At 37.2% G+C, this 19,269-nt stretch overlaps 4 protein-coding genes across 4 annotated transcripts; 1 reads left to right on the top strand and 3 right to left on the bottom strand.

The window, feature by feature from the left end:
• On the top strand, positions 4,292-6,154 carry LOC109948620 (DNA repair protein XRCC3 homolog). The gene is made up of 3 exons (XM_020562282.1): positions 4,292-4,403; positions 5,185-5,688; positions 6,120-6,154. Exons 1-3 carry the CDS (start codon positions 4,292-4,294, stop codon positions 6,152-6,154), a joined length of 651 nt encoding a protein of 216 aa, XP_020417871.1.
• LOC109948619 lies at positions 6,206-6,757 on the bottom strand. Its single transcript, XM_020562281.1, has 2 exons — positions 6,549-6,757; positions 6,206-6,482 (listed from the first exon to the last, which is right to left on the bottom strand). The coding sequence occupies exons 1-2, from the start codon at positions 6,755-6,757 to the stop codon at positions 6,206-6,208; spliced, it is 486 nt and encodes a 161-aa protein (XP_020417870.1).
• On the bottom strand, positions 6,818-7,891 carry LOC109948618. Its single transcript, XM_020562280.1, has one exon. The coding sequence runs from the start codon at positions 7,889-7,891 to the stop codon at positions 6,818-6,820; it is 1,074 nt and encodes a 357-aa protein (XP_020417869.1).
• On the bottom strand, positions 14,982-17,599 carry LOC109948893 ((-)-alpha-pinene synthase-like). The gene is made up of 7 exons (XM_020562722.1): positions 17,474-17,599; positions 17,109-17,376; positions 16,642-17,017; positions 16,347-16,565; positions 16,099-16,237; positions 15,759-16,007; positions 14,982-15,507 (listed from the first exon to the last, which is right to left on the bottom strand). The coding sequence occupies exons 1-7, from the start codon at positions 17,597-17,599 to the stop codon at positions 15,211-15,213; spliced, it is 1,674 nt and encodes a 557-aa protein (XP_020418311.1). The 3' UTR covers positions 14,982-15,210.

Below are 19,269 nucleotides of genomic sequence, written 5' to 3'. Positions count from 1 at the left end.
GCTTGTATGCATATCTGATGATTTCTGCTGAGTTGCCATTTATGGCATGCCTCTTTTTCTTTTTTACTTTGCTTTCTTTTCTTTTCGTTGGTCATATCTGTGTGCCCGGTAGATGCATTTGGCACTATGAACTGATTCGGTGGCAATTACAAATTAACATAGGTCTTAATTCTGGAACTGCCCTTCATAAGTGGCTTCATCTGTACTTAACCCAGTTGTTTTTGCAGGTCAGTCTCAACCAAGTGTTGATTGCAATATTCTAAACAAGATGACCATACACTGTTATTTGATGTAGGTGTACGTATGAGATGGCTTAGCTTTAATCGGTTTGGTTGTTCCAAGTTTTATGTACACAATCTCACAGTAACTGCTGAGTTGTTTTTCATTTCACGTATTTCTCCGTGGTATTTTTTCCCCAATATTCTGATTATGGAGATGAAGTAAATATTACTGTGGAGCTTATAGCATGTTTAGTTTATTTTGTGGGCATGACTTATGTTCTTGGTAACCCTTTTTCTTCAAAATCTCTAGTTTTTGTCATCTGAAGTCTTTCCAGTCATTCAACTCAAAAAGTCTCCAACCCACTTTGGAATGGCAGAACAAGTGTTAGAAGGCCATAAATAAATAGCCACAAGTTCTCATACATGTATATAAAAAGTGTGAAGTTGAAACCTACAGACGACAAGGGAAGAAGGAAGCTCTGTCCCATAGAGGTGATCCGTGGAGTAAACATGTTTATGCCACCATTCCAAATTGACTGCCCCCTCGAATTGCACAATGGCAATATGCTCTCCTCCTGCGACTCTAAAGTAGGCAAAACACTAGTGTTGGAAGGACATGTAAAAGGGTTATTGTGCATTCCATTGTACAAGCTTGAATGGATTTTCTTTTCTATTGTATTTGGCCCTTCTCTTTTCAAGCATGCCAAAAATCATCCTGGTTTTGTAATATGTGGTTTGTGCCCAATTAATTTACCGTGGATGTTGCATTTTTGTACCCAATATTTGATAGCTGCCTTCTTTTGAACGACAATTCATTGAGGAAGAGAATTACTTTCCTTTTGAATATGAATCCATGTGCAACTCCAACTATCATTTGAAAGGTCCAAATCAATTCATGGTAATATAAGGATGGATAACAATTGTCGTGTCCGTCATATTTGAATTCAAGATTACTTTCAACGAAGTGGAGACTTATTAGAGCATATGCCATTGACATACGATATAAGAGAAATATTAGGTCAATATAGGTGCACTATAGGGGCAATATTAGAGCAATATAAGGGCAATACGATAGCAATAGTTTTACAATATACATCCAATAGGTGGCAATATGCATACACTATCTATGCAATACAAAGGCAATATTAAGGCAATATAAATGCAATAGAACTACAATATTAAGTCAATCTACATACAATACATACACATTACAGACAACATTTTACACATGCAAAAGAAATCGCCACCGAACCTTAACAATACTATCCCGCGAAGGAAAAATGAAGGCAACAAAAGATCCATGTACTCGGGTGAGATGAACTGAAGCAGCACTCACCGTTACTACAGGTCCATCAAAAGATCCATGTCTTTGTCCTTTCTCCTCGCTGCATGCACAAGGCTATGATGAGCCATTCCCTCAACACCCATATTCAGCACCTGCCAGACACCTGCTACATCAATTTCACTCCAATTGTAGTCTGGTGAGATGACCGAAGCATAATCTCGGAACATTTCGAAGTCATTGTTGAAACATTCAACCATTTCATGGTTATATTCTTCAGATTGTGTGAATTTTTCGATGGCATTTTTCTTTCTCTCTTCCAGTTTCAACTTCAAGGACTCTAACTCTTTGCTCCAACTTTTTGCTTTTATAGTTTGCTTCACCTCTCCAGCGTATGCTTTGTTCAACTTGTTGGCCAAGTTTCCCATAACTTGGCCATGAATATCGCACTTACTCTCCCACCAATCCGTTGCCTTTGACATATATTGGAGGTGGTGCTTGACGGCAGAGATTTTGTCAATCGGATCATTGCTCTCAGCCTCACTTCCAGATGAAGTGGGATCATGATTGAGAGTCCGAGGTGGAGATGGGAATGGCACATGCCACGGCTGGTCCCCCGGGTAACTGACATGCTCGTTTGGAGGGCGTACATCCGACATCTTTAAGTATTGCTGGGGATAATTCACAGCTGTTACCTGCAACAAAACAAATAAAGGTACATTCAGTCTCCAGTTGTAAACGACAATATGGTTAGCTTTAGTGGAAAATATTTGCGTTTCAGTAAGACTAATTACCTTTCCCGTTAAGAAGGTGGCTCTGTTGCAGTTCTATATAGGAAGGTTCAGTTATATGTACGAACTGATATGAAGTATATTGGGTATTTAGTTGGTGCATTCAATTGATGGGATTGCAAACTACACCATTAACTCCTTGGCTGTAATTTACAGCAGTACAACATTACATTAACAATAATAAAATTGGCTTCCAAACGACAAAAAAGCAAACCTTAATGGGAATTGGAAATTGTGGATTTCAACCCAAAATAGGACTATGTAACTAAGCATTTATTGCGAATTTCAGAACAGAAAATTGGAAAATTGGAAAATTGGAAAATTGGAAAATTGGAAAATTGGAAATAGAACAAAAGGAAAATTGGAAAATCGGAAATACAAAAAAATGGAAAGTTGGAAATTTGGAAAATTGAAAAATTGGAAATAGGAAAAAAGGAAAAATTGGAAAGAGGAAACTAGGCAATAGGATAAAATGACACTTGAAAAATTGAAAAATTGGAAAAAGGAAAAAAGGACACTTGGAAAATAGGAAATTTGGAAATTGGAAATAGGAAATTTGGGTAATTGGAAAATTGGAAAATTTAAAATTGGACAAAAGGAAACTTGGAAAATAGGAAAATAGGAAAAAGGAAAAAACGAAAACTCTGAAAACATGAAAATTCGAAAATTCGAAATAGAAAATAGGAAAAAAGGACACTTGGAAGATAGGCAAATTCGCAAATTGGAAAATTGAAAATTGGATAATTGGAAAATTGGAATATTGGATAACTGGATAATTGAAAAATAGGAAATAAGGCAACTTGGAAAATAGCAAAATTGGAAATAGAACAAAAGGAAAGTTAGCAAATTGAAAAATTGGAAAATTGGAAATAGGAAAAAAAGGAAACTTAGAAAATAGTCCAATTGGAAAAAAGAATATTGGATAATTGGACAAAAACTTAAAATTTGAAAAATGGAAATAGGAAACAGGGACACATGGAAAATAAGAAAATTGGAAACGAATTGAAATTGTGGAAATGGGAAATAAGACAATTACCATATTGGACAATTTTAATTACTTTCTGAATTAGGCAAAGTAGGCAACTTTTTTTAATTACATAATGGGAAAATGGGAACATTGAAAAATTGGAAAACTGGAAATAGAACAAAAGGAAACTTGGGAAATTGCACAATAGGAAAATAGGGAATAGGAAAAAATAGGCAAAAATAATGAAAAATTGGAAAATTGGAAAATTGGATGACACATGGAAAATAGGAAAATATGAATAATGGAAAAATGGAAACGAATTGAGATTGCTGAAATGAGAAATAAGACAATAACCATATTGGTCAATTTGAATGAGTTGGTCAATTAGGCAAATAGGCAAATCCCTTATTTGAATTACATAATGGGAAAATTACCAAGTTCAGAACGTCCAACATACAAATATATTACAAAAAGGCATACAGTCAACTGGGTAATAACTCCCGCCAAATACTATCCCGCCTAAGACTCCCGCCAATCCCTCCTGCCAATTGCCCCCCCTAATCCCTCCTGCCAATAACTCTTTGAGTTACTCTAGGTCATTAAAACCTGCCTATATTAATCAATCCAGCTGTTTGAAATGAAAACTTCCATCACATTAACTCCTGCTTACAGCCATTACCTTCCCCACTGATTTCACTCACATCGCATTTAGTCCCCTTTTTTTCCAATTAAGTTGTACACCAGGCTACAATAAATATCGAAGACCATGGACCATAACCTCACACCAAACCCAACGCTTTCAATTACTGAAGGAGGGGAGATTGAAACACAAGCTAAGTCACCCAATTCACTCCCTGCAGACTTGGTCCATGGCATGCAGCAATGTCGAGGCAATACCATGTTTTAGAAAAACCTTCATGCAGACATAGTTTCAAAAATTGTGGAGGGCCAAGCTAGATGGGGTGTCATAAAAAACCGCACAATTCGCTCTCGTTATCATGCGCGCATGCATCTCCTACATATAAAGACAATGAAAGCAAAAATTGAAATTGCCCCTGCCACTGCAATTATGGTATTCAAGGAATCAGAAGCAATGGCCAAGTTGAAGCAAGAAGAAGTGGAAAGCGGATTCGAACTATTTCGTAAGTTTGCAAAAATAGTGGATTCGGCAGGAAACTGGGCCAACATCACTGTGGCCGGGGTCATGAATTTCATGGGTCGCGGTCACCGCAATTGAAGAGTATGCAACTTCGAATTTATCAACAGCAGGGAAATGGAACTATGAGGTGGCGTATTTTTGTATTATGTAACGATGGGGTGGCCTGTTGTTGTCCAGTTCAGTGGCGATATAGCAGCAATAACTATACAATAAACATGCGAATAATGGCAATATTATGTCAATAAGAGTACAATAGAGTGATGATAGAGTTACAATATGATCCTATTATAGTACGTACTGCATCAGAATGTTTTTTAAATTATTTGGTCCAAAAAAATACTAATAAATAAACAAAAAAGTAATTACAACCTGGAAAAAGAATGAATTATACATCCCTTAAAAGACATATGGCCTACAGTACAGACCTTCAAAATGAACTCTATATATATATAACGCATGCCTTGTAGCACCATCACATCCCCCACTAAATTATACAAACATGACACCCCAAAACCTCATGCTCCTTCCTCTTTCAACTCCTAAATTATCCATTGGATGCCCAATACTAGATGACTGCTTGGGGGGTGGGATACCCTGCAACTCCATAACAGAATTGGTAGGGGAGAGTGGTTCCGGGAAGACGCAGCTTTGTCTCCAACTTACGGTACGAGCTCAGTTCCCACCCTGACATGGCGGACTAGGGGGCTCCTCCGTCTACATATTCACAGAATTCAGCTTCCCATTTCGTCGATTGCAACAACTAGGCAACCTTTATCATGCATCATACCCCAACTTAATAAGGTTGGAGCCATTGGAAGACATATATGTTCATGGTGTTCATGATGCTCAACAACTCATCCATGTCCTTGGAGACATAGAAGCATTTATTGCCATTGATCACACCCGCCTACCTGTGAAACTCATTGTCATTGATTCCATTGCTGCATTGTTCCGATCACAGTATCAGACAACACCGGCAAATTTGAAACGGCAGTCTGAAATGTTCTTCAACATATCTGGGACATTGAAGGGTTTAGCAAATAAGTTTGGGTTGGCGGTGGTTGTCACCAACCAAGTGGTGGATTTTATTGGGCCACATGATAAAGTGAATGGGGTGAGGTTGGGAAACTTGGAGTCCCTGGACACATCAGGCAGACGAGTGAGTCCAACTTTGGGACTGGCTTGGGCACATTGCATAAATTCAAGAGTGTTCTTGGCAAGACATGAGCAATCTATTGAGGTTAACATTCGTAATGCTCCTTCAACAAGTATATGTAGTCAAACACATAGGACATTTCACCTTGTATTTGCCCCACATCTGGCCTATGCATCGGCCGAATTTGTAATAAGAAAAGAAGGTATAGTCGAAGTATCACAGTAACTGTGTAATATAGGAATTCTAAGAACTTTAATGTTTTGGATCCATTTGGAATTACATTCTAGTCCCTTTAATTTCACACTCAAATTATAATAGCAATCTGGAAGCAATACCAGTACAATAAAAGTTCAATATAATAGCAATCTGTCAGCAATACAGCATGCTGTAGCAATGCAACCCAAATTATGCAAATTTAAAAGAATTCCCATTCAACATAACACGAAACCCACCACAAATAAAAGTAGAGTTTACATGACCTACCAAAGCAACACAAATCATATTGTCTAAGATACATTGCGCAATGGAATATTGTTTTTACAGGTGCTTTTATTGTGGCCTGCGGAACCACACCTTGAGCACTTTCTTCTAATGGTGCCCTCTCCTTGCGAGGGAATTCTTATTTTCTTTCATCTGCCTGGCATGACCCTTGCCATGGGAGGTAGCACAACTCGACTTCGAACATCTTCAGGAATATCCCATATTCCATGAGGTTGTACCGGGTAGATGCTATCCGAATAAGCATCCATCCAGGTTTTTTGAGTGTAATACCGAGAAGCCTTTGCGTATACATTTACTTTCAAGAAGCGGCAAACTGCAACTACATGCTTGCAAGGTAGCTGCTCAAGCTGAAACTTTCTACAACTACAACTGTTGTTCGTCAAATCTACGAGGCCGTCCATATCACTGTCCAAAACATTAAACTATGCATTATTTACTTTAACCACATTCATCCTTGCAGCATCCTCCAACCTGTTCCTCAACTTCTTCTCTCCAAAATTGGGGCACAATGTTGTTGTGCAATTCAAAGCCAACTCACGACGTTCGGTGAACCATTTCACAAGGAGATTAACAATTTCCCCTATCAAATGAACCACTGGTAGCATCCTTGCAAACCTAAGGACTGAGTTGATTGACTTCGCAATATTTGTTGTCATTACATTGTAGCGGCGTCCATCCATGTGAGCTCTAGACCACTTATGTAACCCTGCCTCTTCAAGATATTGAGCAACATGTTCCTTTCACTTGATCTTGCGAAAATGACAATCAAATTCAACAATGGAATAAGATTTCGCAACCTGCTCAAAGTGCATAAGTATGTGATCGCGCTTTTTCAACTTGCAAGTGCGTTTCATGTTCCCCTTCATATGATAAAAGCATATGCCATGTTGTGCAGTTGGAAAAATTTTGTTCCACACATTCTCTATGCTAACATTGCGATCATAAATAATAACAAGATTGGGACACTCACCAATGGCTTCATGAAGTTTAGTGAAAAACCAATGCCATGATGCATCCGTCTCCAAATCCCCGATCCCAAAAGCAAGAGGATATATATTTCGATTACCATCGAATGCATTTGCTACAAACATAACACCCTTGTACTTGGATTTTAAATGAGCGGCATCCACGGCTATCACTGGGCGCATGGAAGAACGGAACCCTCTAATACATGAGCCAACCGCCATAAATAAATACACAAAGTGATTGTTCTCATCAGTTTGGATGTGTGTTTTTGTGCCGAGATTCATACGCTCCAATTCATAGCAATAAGCTGGAAGGATATAATATGCCTCCTCCGCTGATCCTCTAATGGACAATAGAGCTAACTCCCTTGCTTTCCAAGCTTTCGAATAATGGATGGTGCAACCAAAGTTGTGTTTCACATCTCTCATAATGTCACTTGGTGTGTATATTGTCCGAGAATCCTTCAACTTCCTTTTAAGTGAAGTGGCTACAAGTGCTGCGGTTGCTTGACGATGCTTGTCACTTAAGAACCTCAAATCACATTCATGGACAGTTGTAAACCTCACAATCATGAAGCTGTATTCTCCAATTCTCGATGCTCGGACCCGCCATGGGCATGGACGTTGACAACAAAGCACAAGCAGCCTCTTAGTGCAAGAGAATTGCACCTCAAATTCAAAGTGGCCTCTTAATGTCGTCAACCGTAACTCCGTCAACAATGCTTTCTTACTAGAGGAAATTTGCCCAACTGTAATTTTCGGATTCCAATCACTTCGTGAAAACCCGCTATCCAAATATGCTTCTTCATCATTTACATCGGCTGCATTGTACCGATTTTGTTCACCCATTTGACTCCAATAATGTTGACGAGTGGGTTCAGATTCTCCTCCTAAATGCATTATTGGCAACTGGGCAGCTGTGTTCAAGCAGCCCAAATTATGAAGGGTAGAGTACACTGACACTTCATTTCTTTCAGTACCATTATCACCACATGCATCTCCTTCACCTCGCTAAAATCAATCATATCCATAAAATCTGTCCCTACTTCACCTCCCACATCAGTGACATTTGTATTATTCCAAGTTACTTCATTGCTTTCAACAATGGCAACTGAAGAATGACCCATCCGACTACTATCTGTCGTGATATGCATACTATGAACTACATCATTTGTCAGTCCTCTATCTTCTATACTCACGAGTAAGGGAGCTAGTTTTGAAGGTGTTACCTCGGAATTGTACTTCATAAAAAAATTGACATCATCATCGTCCTCAATCTTTATGTGCTTCCACTCATTCGAGGCCACCAAAATTGAGAATTTTAAGCAAACCTTGTCTTCCTTGCTGTTTGTATTACCAATCTGATGCACACGGTCCAACAGTTCAGCAAATTTGATGGTCCGTGGAACTATTAAGCCTTTTGAGTCACCCCCTTTGTATTTGCACATCTTCTTCGAGGTGACCCATTTTTCATTGTAGCACACGAGAATAACAATTGTCTCCATTTCTGACCATGACAAAACAACATTTCATTAACACAATATAACCACAATAACCATACAATACAATAGCAATATAACCACAATATAAGAGCAATATAGCAGCAATATATAAGCAATATAACAGCAATACGACTGTAAAATAAGAGGAACACAACAGCAGTACACCAGTAACACATCAGAATCACACTATACAGATCTACTACATCAAATGGAAAATTCCAAGTTTCAAGATTCACATATCCAGACCAATCTAAATGCAATTGGTACAAACCCAGATCAATGAGCATGAATATTCAACAAAACCTAACCCAAAGAAATTAAAGCCAAAACGAATTTAACACAAACCCAAACAATCAAACTATAACCCATTTCACATAATCCCACTTATATTAAGAAAATAACCATCAACACTACCTTTTCGAGGTCGGCAATCCACTAGAGCTTCAAGGTTGCAAGCAGCTATTCAGAAGACATAGCTAAAGGGAGGGGTTCGTGATTCCAAACAGAGAGCAAGACATCGAATAGGGGAGAAAGAGACATAACGAAGCTAGAGAGAGAAACAGCTGCGCTATGAGAAAGAGAGCAAAGAGAGAGACAGAGAGTTGTGCTAGAGAGAGAGAGAGAGCCAAGATAGAGAGAGCCAAGAGAGACATAGAGAGCTATGATAGACAGATACCAAAGAGAAAGAGAGCTGTGCCACAGAGAAAGAGTGAGCTGTGTGAGCTAAGAGAGAACAAAATTTCTGAACTTGTGAAAAATCAGCAATAAGTGGACAATAATTTTATATTTATAGGTGATAGTTGTACAAAAATTGGGAAGGAGTGGTATTTTTAATTAAAATTATAAAATGGGTGTCATTTTAAGCTATTTCTCAATTTTTTATGACTCTAGTGGTGGTGAGGGATAGGAGCTAAAACTCAAAACTAGTTATTTTAGTTTATTATTATTTTATTTGTGATAAAAACAAAAGCACAATGGTATAAACCAAAATTAAACACAAAAAATTCGTAGAGGTAAACCATTATTAAACAATTAATAAAGCATCGGACTCAAATTTTGAGTCCTACAAGATTGGAGAAAAAAACTATTTGAGTCCAAACAATACATGAATAGTTGTATTTTGGGAGTGAAAATTTAAGTTTAGTCATTTTTATGGTTGGAGATGGTCTTATGGCTAATTAGGTTTAGAGGGATTCTGTTTACAATTTGAACACGCTCTGATTTGTTTATTATTTTATGAACACCACTCTTATTTCTTTGGAGACCCACTTTATGATTTGAACATGCTCTGAACTTATTGACCAAAAATAAAACATGCTATGAACACCTAAAACAAATTAGTATTCTTTCAAGAATGCTCATCCTTTTACTTATTTAAAATATTTTTCTTTGGACACTTGAAATTTGTCCCTCACTCAACAGTTGATAGAACTCATCTCCTCCCTCCAAAACTACAATGGATAAACAAATCATCTTTTATTAATCATTCATATGAGAAGAAAAAAAAGGTGAGATTGTTCCTCCTTTTATATCAGTTCCTCGCTCTGAAAAATTATGGGATCGTGACAAGTTCAGTGAACAAATCTAGCGCCCATAACAACATTAGACAACCCACATTGTGTGCTTTTTTACGTCAAATGAAGTTACAATGAGAATCCGCATTGGATTCCTAAACTCCGGAGATCATATAAAACTTTACAAACAACGAAAAAGGAAATTAGAAAACCAAATGGAAGGTTGGTCTGATCATGGCCTAGCATTTCCAAAAGATATGCTACGAAGTTTGCTTCCCAGTAGACATGTTGAAACTTGAATATATTGACAAAGAGTTCGTATATCTTGAACCAAAGAAAGTATTCTCCATGGGGATGATGACCTTTTTTGAAGAGGACAAATATTTTTTGGCCCAAACTTAAGAGCGTTTGAACTTTAGTGATCTAGAATAAATAAGTAAATGTGACATTTTTATGTGATTATTTATTTATTTATTTATACAAGAGATATTGGAAGAATAGGGAATCGAACATAGGAGATGTAAGGATAAATGCTTTTAACCACTTGAGGTACGAATTCCTTGCATTTTTTGTGATTATTGAGGTAGTTAGAAATTACAAAGTTAACAAGGAATCCAACTTAAAGTAACACAGGATCAATAAAAAGTGAAGCAACAATATCTTTCATAAGTTTTCCAACATGTGTGAAGGCATCTCCCCTTTTGTAAAGCAGATCCACAACTCTTGTTAAATTCAGAACGCGCATGAGGACAGGCCTTGCCACAACAGTTGGCTTTATGAGGAGCTCCTCGTTTATATCCTTCCACAAATCCACAACTTGTTTGTTGAAACCATCAAGTGTCTCTTGCTCTGACACTCCATGTTGCTTTGTATGAATCAATACTAGAAGCAACATGCCCTCTCTCCTTGTCTAGTAACACCCGTGACCCATACATAACTAGTGCTAATGGCTTGCCCTCTCCAATTACTGGCGAGGGCACAATCTCTCTCACTCCTACTTTGTCCTTGTCTCGTGCGTTACTCGTTCCTAATATCCATTGTAACTTATTGTCTGTTGGCTGATTACTTAATACACTGAATGCTTCTGCTACTTTCTATCCTACACATTGCTCTTTTCAGAATCTCAAGACTTGCGAGACGATTGGGCATGGTAAACGGATAGGGGGGTTATATTATTTGACATTGTGTTAATGTATGCATTTTGAGTTTTTCTTTTGGCTTCCCTTGACAACTCTGTAATAGCATTTCTATTGTTATTTATCAAGCTCAAGTTTAGATTGAGAATAGCTTCTCTAGGTGTTCTTAACTAACAACTATCCTATGGAGGTTCAAGCAAATTGGGCATTGCATAACGTTGCATTAAACTGTTTTCATAAAATGATGACTAGTCATCTATTTCTTGTATGACTAGTCATCCTTGCTTTGTAGGATTTCCAGCTTGGATAACCAACTTTTTTGTCCTATTCTCTTTTCTCTCTCTGCTACTGCATGTGATTCTGACTTAAGGGAATTTTTGTCTGTAAAGGCTAAGGAATTCCTCTTTGGGAAGCCGTCTCTTTTGTGTGGATTTTTAGGAAAGGTTGGCTTGCCATCTTTCTGTTCTTCTTCCTCAAGAGAGAACAATATTTTCATCTATGAGTTTTTCCAAATTGATTTCTTTTCGAAAAACTGCATTTGAAATACTAATCTGCATCTAGCTACTTAAAACACTCTCTCATTTATATCTAGGTCAGATTCAAGATTGATTTCTTTAAGAGTATGGTTTCTTGAAGAAATTGGTCATTCTCATTTGAATCCAAATTTTGGTTTCTGTTTGAGTTAGAGCTTGCAAGCTGGTGCCATGGGATGAGTGAGCTGGAGAAGGAGCTGTCATTGCCATGAAGAACTGAGCTTCAAGCTTTGCTAAGTTGGAGAAGAAGATTGCACAGAGGAGGTATAGCTCATCTTCCTAAATAGATCTAAGTTTTTCTTGAGCTTGCTTGTGTTCCTTTGTAAGAATCTTTTTCTACTTAGTGGATTGCCCGGTCTGTTGATGACCCCCAGTTTTTCCCAATGGTGGGTTTCTGGGTGAACAATTTCTGTTTGCATCTCTATAATTTTTATGGGTTTGTGTTCTTGGTGGTTGACTAGTCATCATATGAATTCTGGGTTTGTGTTCTTGGTGGTTGACTAGTCATCGTATGAATTGTGGTTGACTAGTCATCATATGAATTCTGGGTTTGTGTTCTTAGTGGTTGACTAGTCATCATATGAATTCTGGGTTTGTATCCTTGTAGTTGACTAGTCATCATATGAATTCTGGGTTTGTATCCTTGTAGTTGACTAGTCATCATTATTTGCTCTTTGGTGTTTGCTTGATTATGTTGTCTTCACACACTTTCTTTGGTGTTTGCTTGATTATGTTGTCTTCACACACTTTCACCATAGTTGTTGCTAGTACAGGGGATGCCTAGATTGACGGGTCCTTCTGAGTGCCTAGGTTGTCACTAGTAATTCTCTAGGCTTGCAGGTACATCTTGGTATGCTCTGTGTATGTTAGTATTTGGTATCATTCATATCTGACAGTTGACTAGTCATAAGAGTATTTGGTCAAGGTTTAGAGTGTGTGAAGTTTGTTGCGTTCTTGGTTGAATATCTTTTAAGTTTACCCCTCGTCACCTAAGTACCAATTTCATATTGCCTTCTGCACCAATTCGTGATCATGTCGTTCATACTATTCAAAGTTGCAGTGTCAAGAGCAAACAACAAATTTGGTTATGGCATCATCGCTTGGGACACTCGTTGTTCGACTACCTTAAACGTCTGTTTCCATCTTTATTATGCTCTTGTGATGAGTCCAGTTTTAAGTGTGAGACATGTATTTTGGCCAAGAGCCATCGCACTGTGTTTCCTTTGAGTGACAGTAAAGCTGCAAAACCTTTTGATTTAGTACATTCGGTTGTATGGGGACCTGCTTGTGTGACTTCTAATGGTTTTCGTTGGTTTGTTACTTTTATTGATGACTGCACTCGCCTAACATAGGTGTATTTGATGAAGAATAAACATGATGTTGCTTCTATTCTTCCTAAATTTTGTGCCATAGTGTCTACTCAGTTTCATGATCGAGTCAAAGTGTTTCGGACTGATAATGGAGGTGAATATGTGAATAATCCCTTGACCCATTTTTTTCTTAATCAAGGCATTATCCACCAAACTACTACTCCATTCACTCCTCAGCAGAATGGTGTGTCTGAACGCAAGAATCGTCACTTACTTGAAATTGGCCGCTCCCTTCTATTGGACATGTCTGTTCCCCATTATCTTTAGCGCCATAGTGTTTTGGGAGCAACCTATCTGATTAACCGTACTCTTAGTCGGGTTCTTGATTTCATGACTCCGCTCGATGTATTGTGTACCCATACTTCTCCGGTCTCTGTCTCTAAGTTGCCTCCCAAGGTGTTTGGGTGTGTTGCCTATGTTCATGTCTACTATCATCAACAGATTAAACTGGATCCATGCACTCTCCGCTGTATCTTCATTGGTTGTTCTACTACTCAGAAGGGTTATAAATGCTATCATCCTTCTACTCAGAAGATGCATGTTACTTTGGATGTGACTTTTCATGAAGAGGTACCGTATTATGTTTCTCCCTCCTCTCCAATTCAGGGGAGAAAGGGAATAAATTGGAGAGTATCGGATTGCAGGATCTTGAAGAGTATGGTTTCTTGAAGAAATTGGTCATTCTTCCTTGAATCCAAATTTTGGTTTCTATCTGAGTTTGAGCTGGCTAGCTGGTGCCATGAGATGAAAAAGCTGAAGAAGAAGCTGTCATTGCCATGAAGGACTAAGTTGCTGGTTTTTCTAAGTTGGAGAAGAAGATTACATAAAGGAGGTATAGCTTATCTTCCTAAACAGATCTAGGATTTCTTGAGCTTGCTTGTGTTTCTTTGTAAGAATCTTCTTTGCTTAGTAGATTGCCTGGTCAGTTGATGACCCCCAGTTTTTTCCAATGGTGCATTTCTAAGTGAACAATTTCTAGTTTGCAACTTTGTAATTTTCTGGATTTGTGTTCTTGATAGTTGACTAGTCATCGCATGATGTTCTTGTATTTCTGGGTTTGTGTTCTTGCGGTTGACTAGTCATCACTATATGTTGTGTGCTGTTTATTTGATTATGATGTGTTCTTAATAGTTGACTAGTCATCGCATGATGTTCATGTATTTCTGGGTTTGTGTTCTTGCGGTTGACTAGTCATCACTATCTACTGTGTGCAGTTTATTTGATTATGATGCCTTCACACACTTTCACCATAGTTATCGGTAGCATAGGGAATGCCTAGATTGACGGGTCCTTCTGAGTGCCTAGGTTGTTACTAGTAATTCTCTAGGCTTGCAGTTATTTCTTCGTATGCTCTGTGTATGTTCTTGGTTGTGGTAATTCATGTTTGACAGTTGACTAGTCATAAGAGTATTTTGTCAAAGTCTAAAGTGTGTGAAGTTTATTGTGTCTTGTTTGAATATCTTTAAATTTACCCATCATCACCTAATTACCAATTTCAAATATACATACATGCATTAATAGATATCCATGGCATTACTGAGGATTCTGCTACAATGATTTGTTTACAACAATAAACACATATGTTGCATATGTTTTAGTCTTACTTTTGCTCTTCTACTTTATGTATAAAAAAGGCTAAGATTTTGAAATATTTGTTTTCCTTGGCTAATTAGAAATTAACTAGGGTTTGGTGGATATAACCGTGGTTGACATTATGTAAAGTAACAGAAAAACTATTAATCATCATATTATGAATAAATTATTCTGTGTAACTATCATACCACTATGTGATGTTTTTTTTTTTGGTTGATCAAAAAGATGGTATTTCATTCAACCGAAAGGAACATTACATGGTGAGAACTAGTATATTAACAGTAGCCTCATTAAAACCTTTCTAGATAAACAAAATCTAGGGTAGGAAAGAGTACCACCGATGTTATTGACTAAACAAAAGAGTCAAACAACTTATATGAAACAAACCAACCTAAAATTCAACCACAAAACCCTTAAAACCACATCCCATCACTATGGAGGTATTGTCAAAGAAATCCTCCTATGATCTAGAAAAAGCATCATAGTTCTCCACACAGAGTCCTCCTATGATCTAGAAAACTCATATAATTGGCACTGGATCAATAAAATGTGAAGCAATCTTATCCTTCACCACTTTACCAACACGCGTGTAGCCATCGTCACCTTTGTAAAGGAGATCTATCACTTTTGTTAAATTAAGAACTCTCATTAGGACAGCCATTGGCGCTGCAGTTGGTCTGAGAAACTCCTCGTTTATGTCCTTCCACAGATCCACCACTTGCTTGTTCAAAGCATCAAGTGCCTCTTGCTCCGACACCCCATATTGCCTCACGTAGCAATCAATACTACAGGCAACATGGCCTCTCTCTTTCTCAAACTGCGTACAGAAATTCAAAATATTAATTCGGTAATACTATATGTCATTCTTACTACTACTGCTAACACCGATGTTGTTCCCAACTTAACCACCAACAAAGTCTAGTGTGGGTTTTTATCACCAAAGGCCATGATACTATTAGTTGGGGAACCACTTATTATATATAGTATTTTATTTTGTCAAATTTTCGATGTGAAACTTTGCATTTTAAACATGCTTACCTAATCTAGCATGACAATAATATTTTATACCTGGCCTGAGACAATATCATCCATGAACCTGCACAAGGTCGCGGAAGCTCTAACAATTTTTTGGTCATTGAACAGCCACTCAAATGTCTCCTTTGTTACAATATCTCCCATGCCAAGTAAGGATACAGTTGAAAGCATGGGGTAGCCACTAGAAACTATTGCAGCAGGTAGATACTCATCCATGGTTGGGGTGTATCCTTCATTGAACCATCTGGCCTCCTCAAAGTAAGCTCGGGCTAAAGCTTTCAACTGGAGGGGACATAACGTTATAGCTACATAATGTGGAAGAAAATAATTTAAATATATTATAACCAAAAGTGTATATATATTATATACATACAGATTCCTTTGCATAATAAACTCGGTACGATCTTCCATCCTTTGCAATCTCTTCCTCAATTTCATCGACAACAGTCAAAAGGGTACGATAAAATATTTGCATATAGTCTGGAAGTTCATCCATGCAACTCATATCCCACCTGAAAATTTGATAAACCTTGTAAGTTGGCTTATTTAGGAGCACTTTCTGCAATTACAATAAATCAGCTCTAAATTATTAAAAAGAAAATTATGATTTCAAAGTAGTACCTCTCAATTGCTCCAGTAAAGATCTCAAGTTCTTCAAACGTAGCATATGCGTCGTAGATATCATCCATCACTGATACCAGCGCAATCACTTTTGTAAGAAATTTTCTTGCTTCGACGTTTTGGGGTTCAAAGTATACTCCGACTACCCAAAAGTACAACTCCACGATCCTATTTCTTGCGAAAGGCAGCTTCTTTTCAAAGTCTACTTCTTTCCACCACCTAATAAGCAATAACACTAGCTGTATGTGTTACTTGAGTATATATGCTCGCATTTACAATTAAAAGAGAGACTTACCTAGTAATCTCACTGAGCTCCTTTTTGTGCAAAGACTGAACAAGATTGAAGTCTAACTTCGCAAGTTTCAACAAAGCTTCGTTGTGTGAAGCTTCATCTTGGTAGATTGACATGTAACGCCTGGCACATACCCTTTCTAGATCTTTTCGCAAAGGTCTCTCCAAGGCTTGAGTGATTTGTTCTGCATGTTCGTAGCTTACATGAGCTTTTGCAGCAGAATCAAGGTGAGTGGTGGTGAAAGCAAGAGCTTCATCTAGTATTTCTTCTCCCCGTATGCCTAGATGCCCGGCTTCATAAAGGCTTAGCATCCCCGGAACATCGGCAATTAAGCATTCCTTGAAGCTGCCATTTTCGTCTTTGAACTTGTTGAACACATCTGCTTGATTGACATAAAAATGAACAGGCATTAGTTGGCCAAAATCAGTCACAGTACGCTCAACTACATTATAATTTGTTGATTAACTTACCACATGAAACCTTATATCCATGTTGTCTTAGTAGCCGGAAACCAAGAGCAACGTTGTATAGATCTCCATCATGGTCACGAAATGCAGCATGCCTACGCTCCAATGCTTCTTCAATTTCACTTTCAAAATGGTATGCCACGCCAAGGCGCTGGATTGCATCAATCAACTTGAGCTGATGTGAAAAGTCACCTGCACTAGTTGTTAATACTTCCCTCCTCACTACTTCTTTCAGCTCGTTAACTTCTTGTTGGTTCCGGGCATTTGTTATCTGCAGCCAGTAATTAATTAAATAAGCAAAACAAGAGTGAAATTATTTTTTTGAGAAAAATTAACATGAAATATAATGATAATTTGCATGAGATTACAATGTCTTGGGAATCATAATTGAGAAACCGATCACCCCAAATGCTTGGTGGGAAGTTTGCTGTCCGCCGAATAATTTCAGGCTTGGCATTTGGTGATTGAGCTGCTGCACAAACTTGGATAGACATGTTTTAATTTTTTTTGTTTAGTACTGTTTTGTTTTCTATATGCTTAGAGCTTTGCTATGGAAAACATGGATTGTAGACTCATGTATATATAGGCAAGTGTTGTTGGGATATAAGATTATTGCAAAGCAACAATAGAATCGTGCATAGCAGGTAGAATTTCCAAATCAATAATTTCCATGGTACCCCCTTTCACTATTTTGAGTGCGGGTTACACACTTTTTTAACCCTAAGATGAAATAGGTTTTAATGGCTAGGATGACATTGAAAAAGAAATCAAGACCATCTTAAACATGATTAATAAGTAATATATTCTCTCTCCTCTCTCCTCATAATTTTCATTTGTTTTTTTTCTTTTTAATCGCTTATTGGAGCTGTTATTTTTTGGTCAGTGTTGCCCCTACTCTTTTGGTTTTTTCTACCCGTTTCAGTTCTCAAACAAAAAGGAAATTCTTTCATAAATAATAGAAAAGTAATGCTACACTTACCACATTTTTATCCCACATTTTTATATCACATGATGTGGCATGTCCATATTATATGTCACATCAATTAAATCAATGAAGTGTATTTTAATTAAGACAATTAGAAAAATAAATACTAGAATAAATCATTAAAAAAATATATATTAAATAATTTTAATTGATGTGGCTGTCCACCTCAACTGCCACATAAAATGATGTAGGAATATGGTATACAAATATGATAAGAGTAGCATTATTCATAATAGAAATATATATTCCTTAAAGTCCATCTCATGAATTCCAGACAATCAAGTGAGTTGATCTATAGTATTATTGTAAATCTTTATTTTTTACTACTTTTTGTTTGGTTATTTTCAATTTTAAATATTCATAATAATAAAAAATGTCTCACATTCATTGAGAAAATTGTTATGCATAAAATCTTATATGTACCACATTGTATTGAGATGTTATATGGCTAAACAAATTTAAAATGTTAGGTTTCAAAAATGCATCTTAGAAACGGTAGTTCAGATTTACATTCTAACACATAATCAGTCAGTACGTATAAAATTAACAATTGTTGTGAGACTGATAATGTAATACGGATTGTTTTCTTTTTGATATATAGAAACATCGAAGGATGGGTGGTAGAGGCAAGCTTGGACAAGGGGAGGGAAGTTTGGAACCTCCTTGTTGGCGTTGATTTTATTATAGAAGTGTTTATTATGACCTAAAGGTCACGAACCCAAGATGACATCAGACCAAAAAAAAATTGATGACGTCTTCAAACCTTACCTATAACATGTTTGACATTTTCTTACATAATTAAAGCTTTCATATACGACATGTTTTACATTCTTTTTTTCTTTGTTTTTCTCGTCGAGATCATTTAGTGATGTATTAATTTGTAGGTAGATAGACGTTTGAACGCATTAATTACTATTTTGTTTTTTTTGAAAGAAAGCGATTAGTATTTGCTTTTTAGGTGAAAGGAGAAGGACAAAGGAAAAAATTGCGGAAAAAAACTAGGCTGATCTTTTCGACCTTCGCACTTGTTTTTGCTTTTTAGTCAACGTGACTCATGATCATACTTGTTTTTGTTTTTATTTTTATTTAAATTTTTTCTTTGTTTGGGTCCCTTGAGCGAGCTATGAGATTTTCGATGTATACATATATGCAGTAATAGATATCCATGGCATTACTGTG

The sequence above is a fragment of the Prunus persica genome, chromosome G4, assembly GCF_000346465.2.
Source record: "Prunus persica cultivar Lovell chromosome G4, Prunus_persica_NCBIv2, whole genome shotgun sequence".
In the NCBI taxonomy this organism is placed as follows: Eukaryota; Viridiplantae; Streptophyta; class Magnoliopsida; order Rosales; family Rosaceae; genus Prunus; species Prunus persica.
The sequence above is the reverse complement of the archived record's forward strand: the minus strand, read 5'-3'. Positions and strand labels throughout refer to the sequence as shown.

What these genes read in the sequence shown, in the direction of transcription:
- LOC109948620 (XM_020562282.1), top strand. Translation starts at nt 4,292, where the DNA reads ATGAAAGCAAAAATTGAAATTGCCCCTGCCACTGCAATTATGGTATTC. An exon ending in AAGCGGATTCGAACTATTTC is followed by an intron (nt 4,404 to 5,184) that starts GTAAGTTTGCAA and finishes TGCAACAACTAG; the next exon opens with GCAACCTTTATCATGCATCA. An exon ending in TCGTAATGCTCCTTCAACAA is followed by an intron (nt 5,689 to 6,119) that starts GTATATGTAGTC and finishes TTGTTTTTACAG; the next exon opens with GTGCTTTTATTGTGGCCTGC.
- LOC109948619 (XM_020562281.1), bottom strand. Translation starts at nt 6,757, where the DNA reads ATGGATGGACGCCGCTACAATGTAATGACAACAAATATTGCGAAGTCA. An exon ending in GAGAAGAAGTTGAGGAACAG is followed by an intron (nt 6,483 to 6,548) that starts GTTGGAGGATGC and finishes TGTTTTGGACAG; the next exon opens with TGATATGGACGGCCTCGTAG.
- LOC109948618 (XM_020562280.1), bottom strand. Translation starts at nt 7,891, where the DNA reads ATGGGTGAACAAAATCGGTACAATGCAGCCGATGTAAATGATGAAGAA.
- LOC109948893 (XM_020562722.1), bottom strand. Translation starts at nt 17,599, where the DNA reads ATGTCTATCCAAGTTTGTGCAGCAGCTCAATCACCAAATGCCAAGCCT. An exon ending in GAGCTCAGTGAGATTACTAG is followed by an intron (nt 16,566 to 16,641) that starts GTAAGTCTCTCT and finishes ATTGCTTATTAG; the next exon opens with GTGGTGGAAAGAAGTAGACT. An exon ending in ATGATATTGTCTCAGGCCAG is followed by an intron (nt 15,508 to 15,758) that starts GTATAAAATATT and finishes TTCTGTACGCAG; the next exon opens with TTTGAGAAAGAGAGAGGCCA.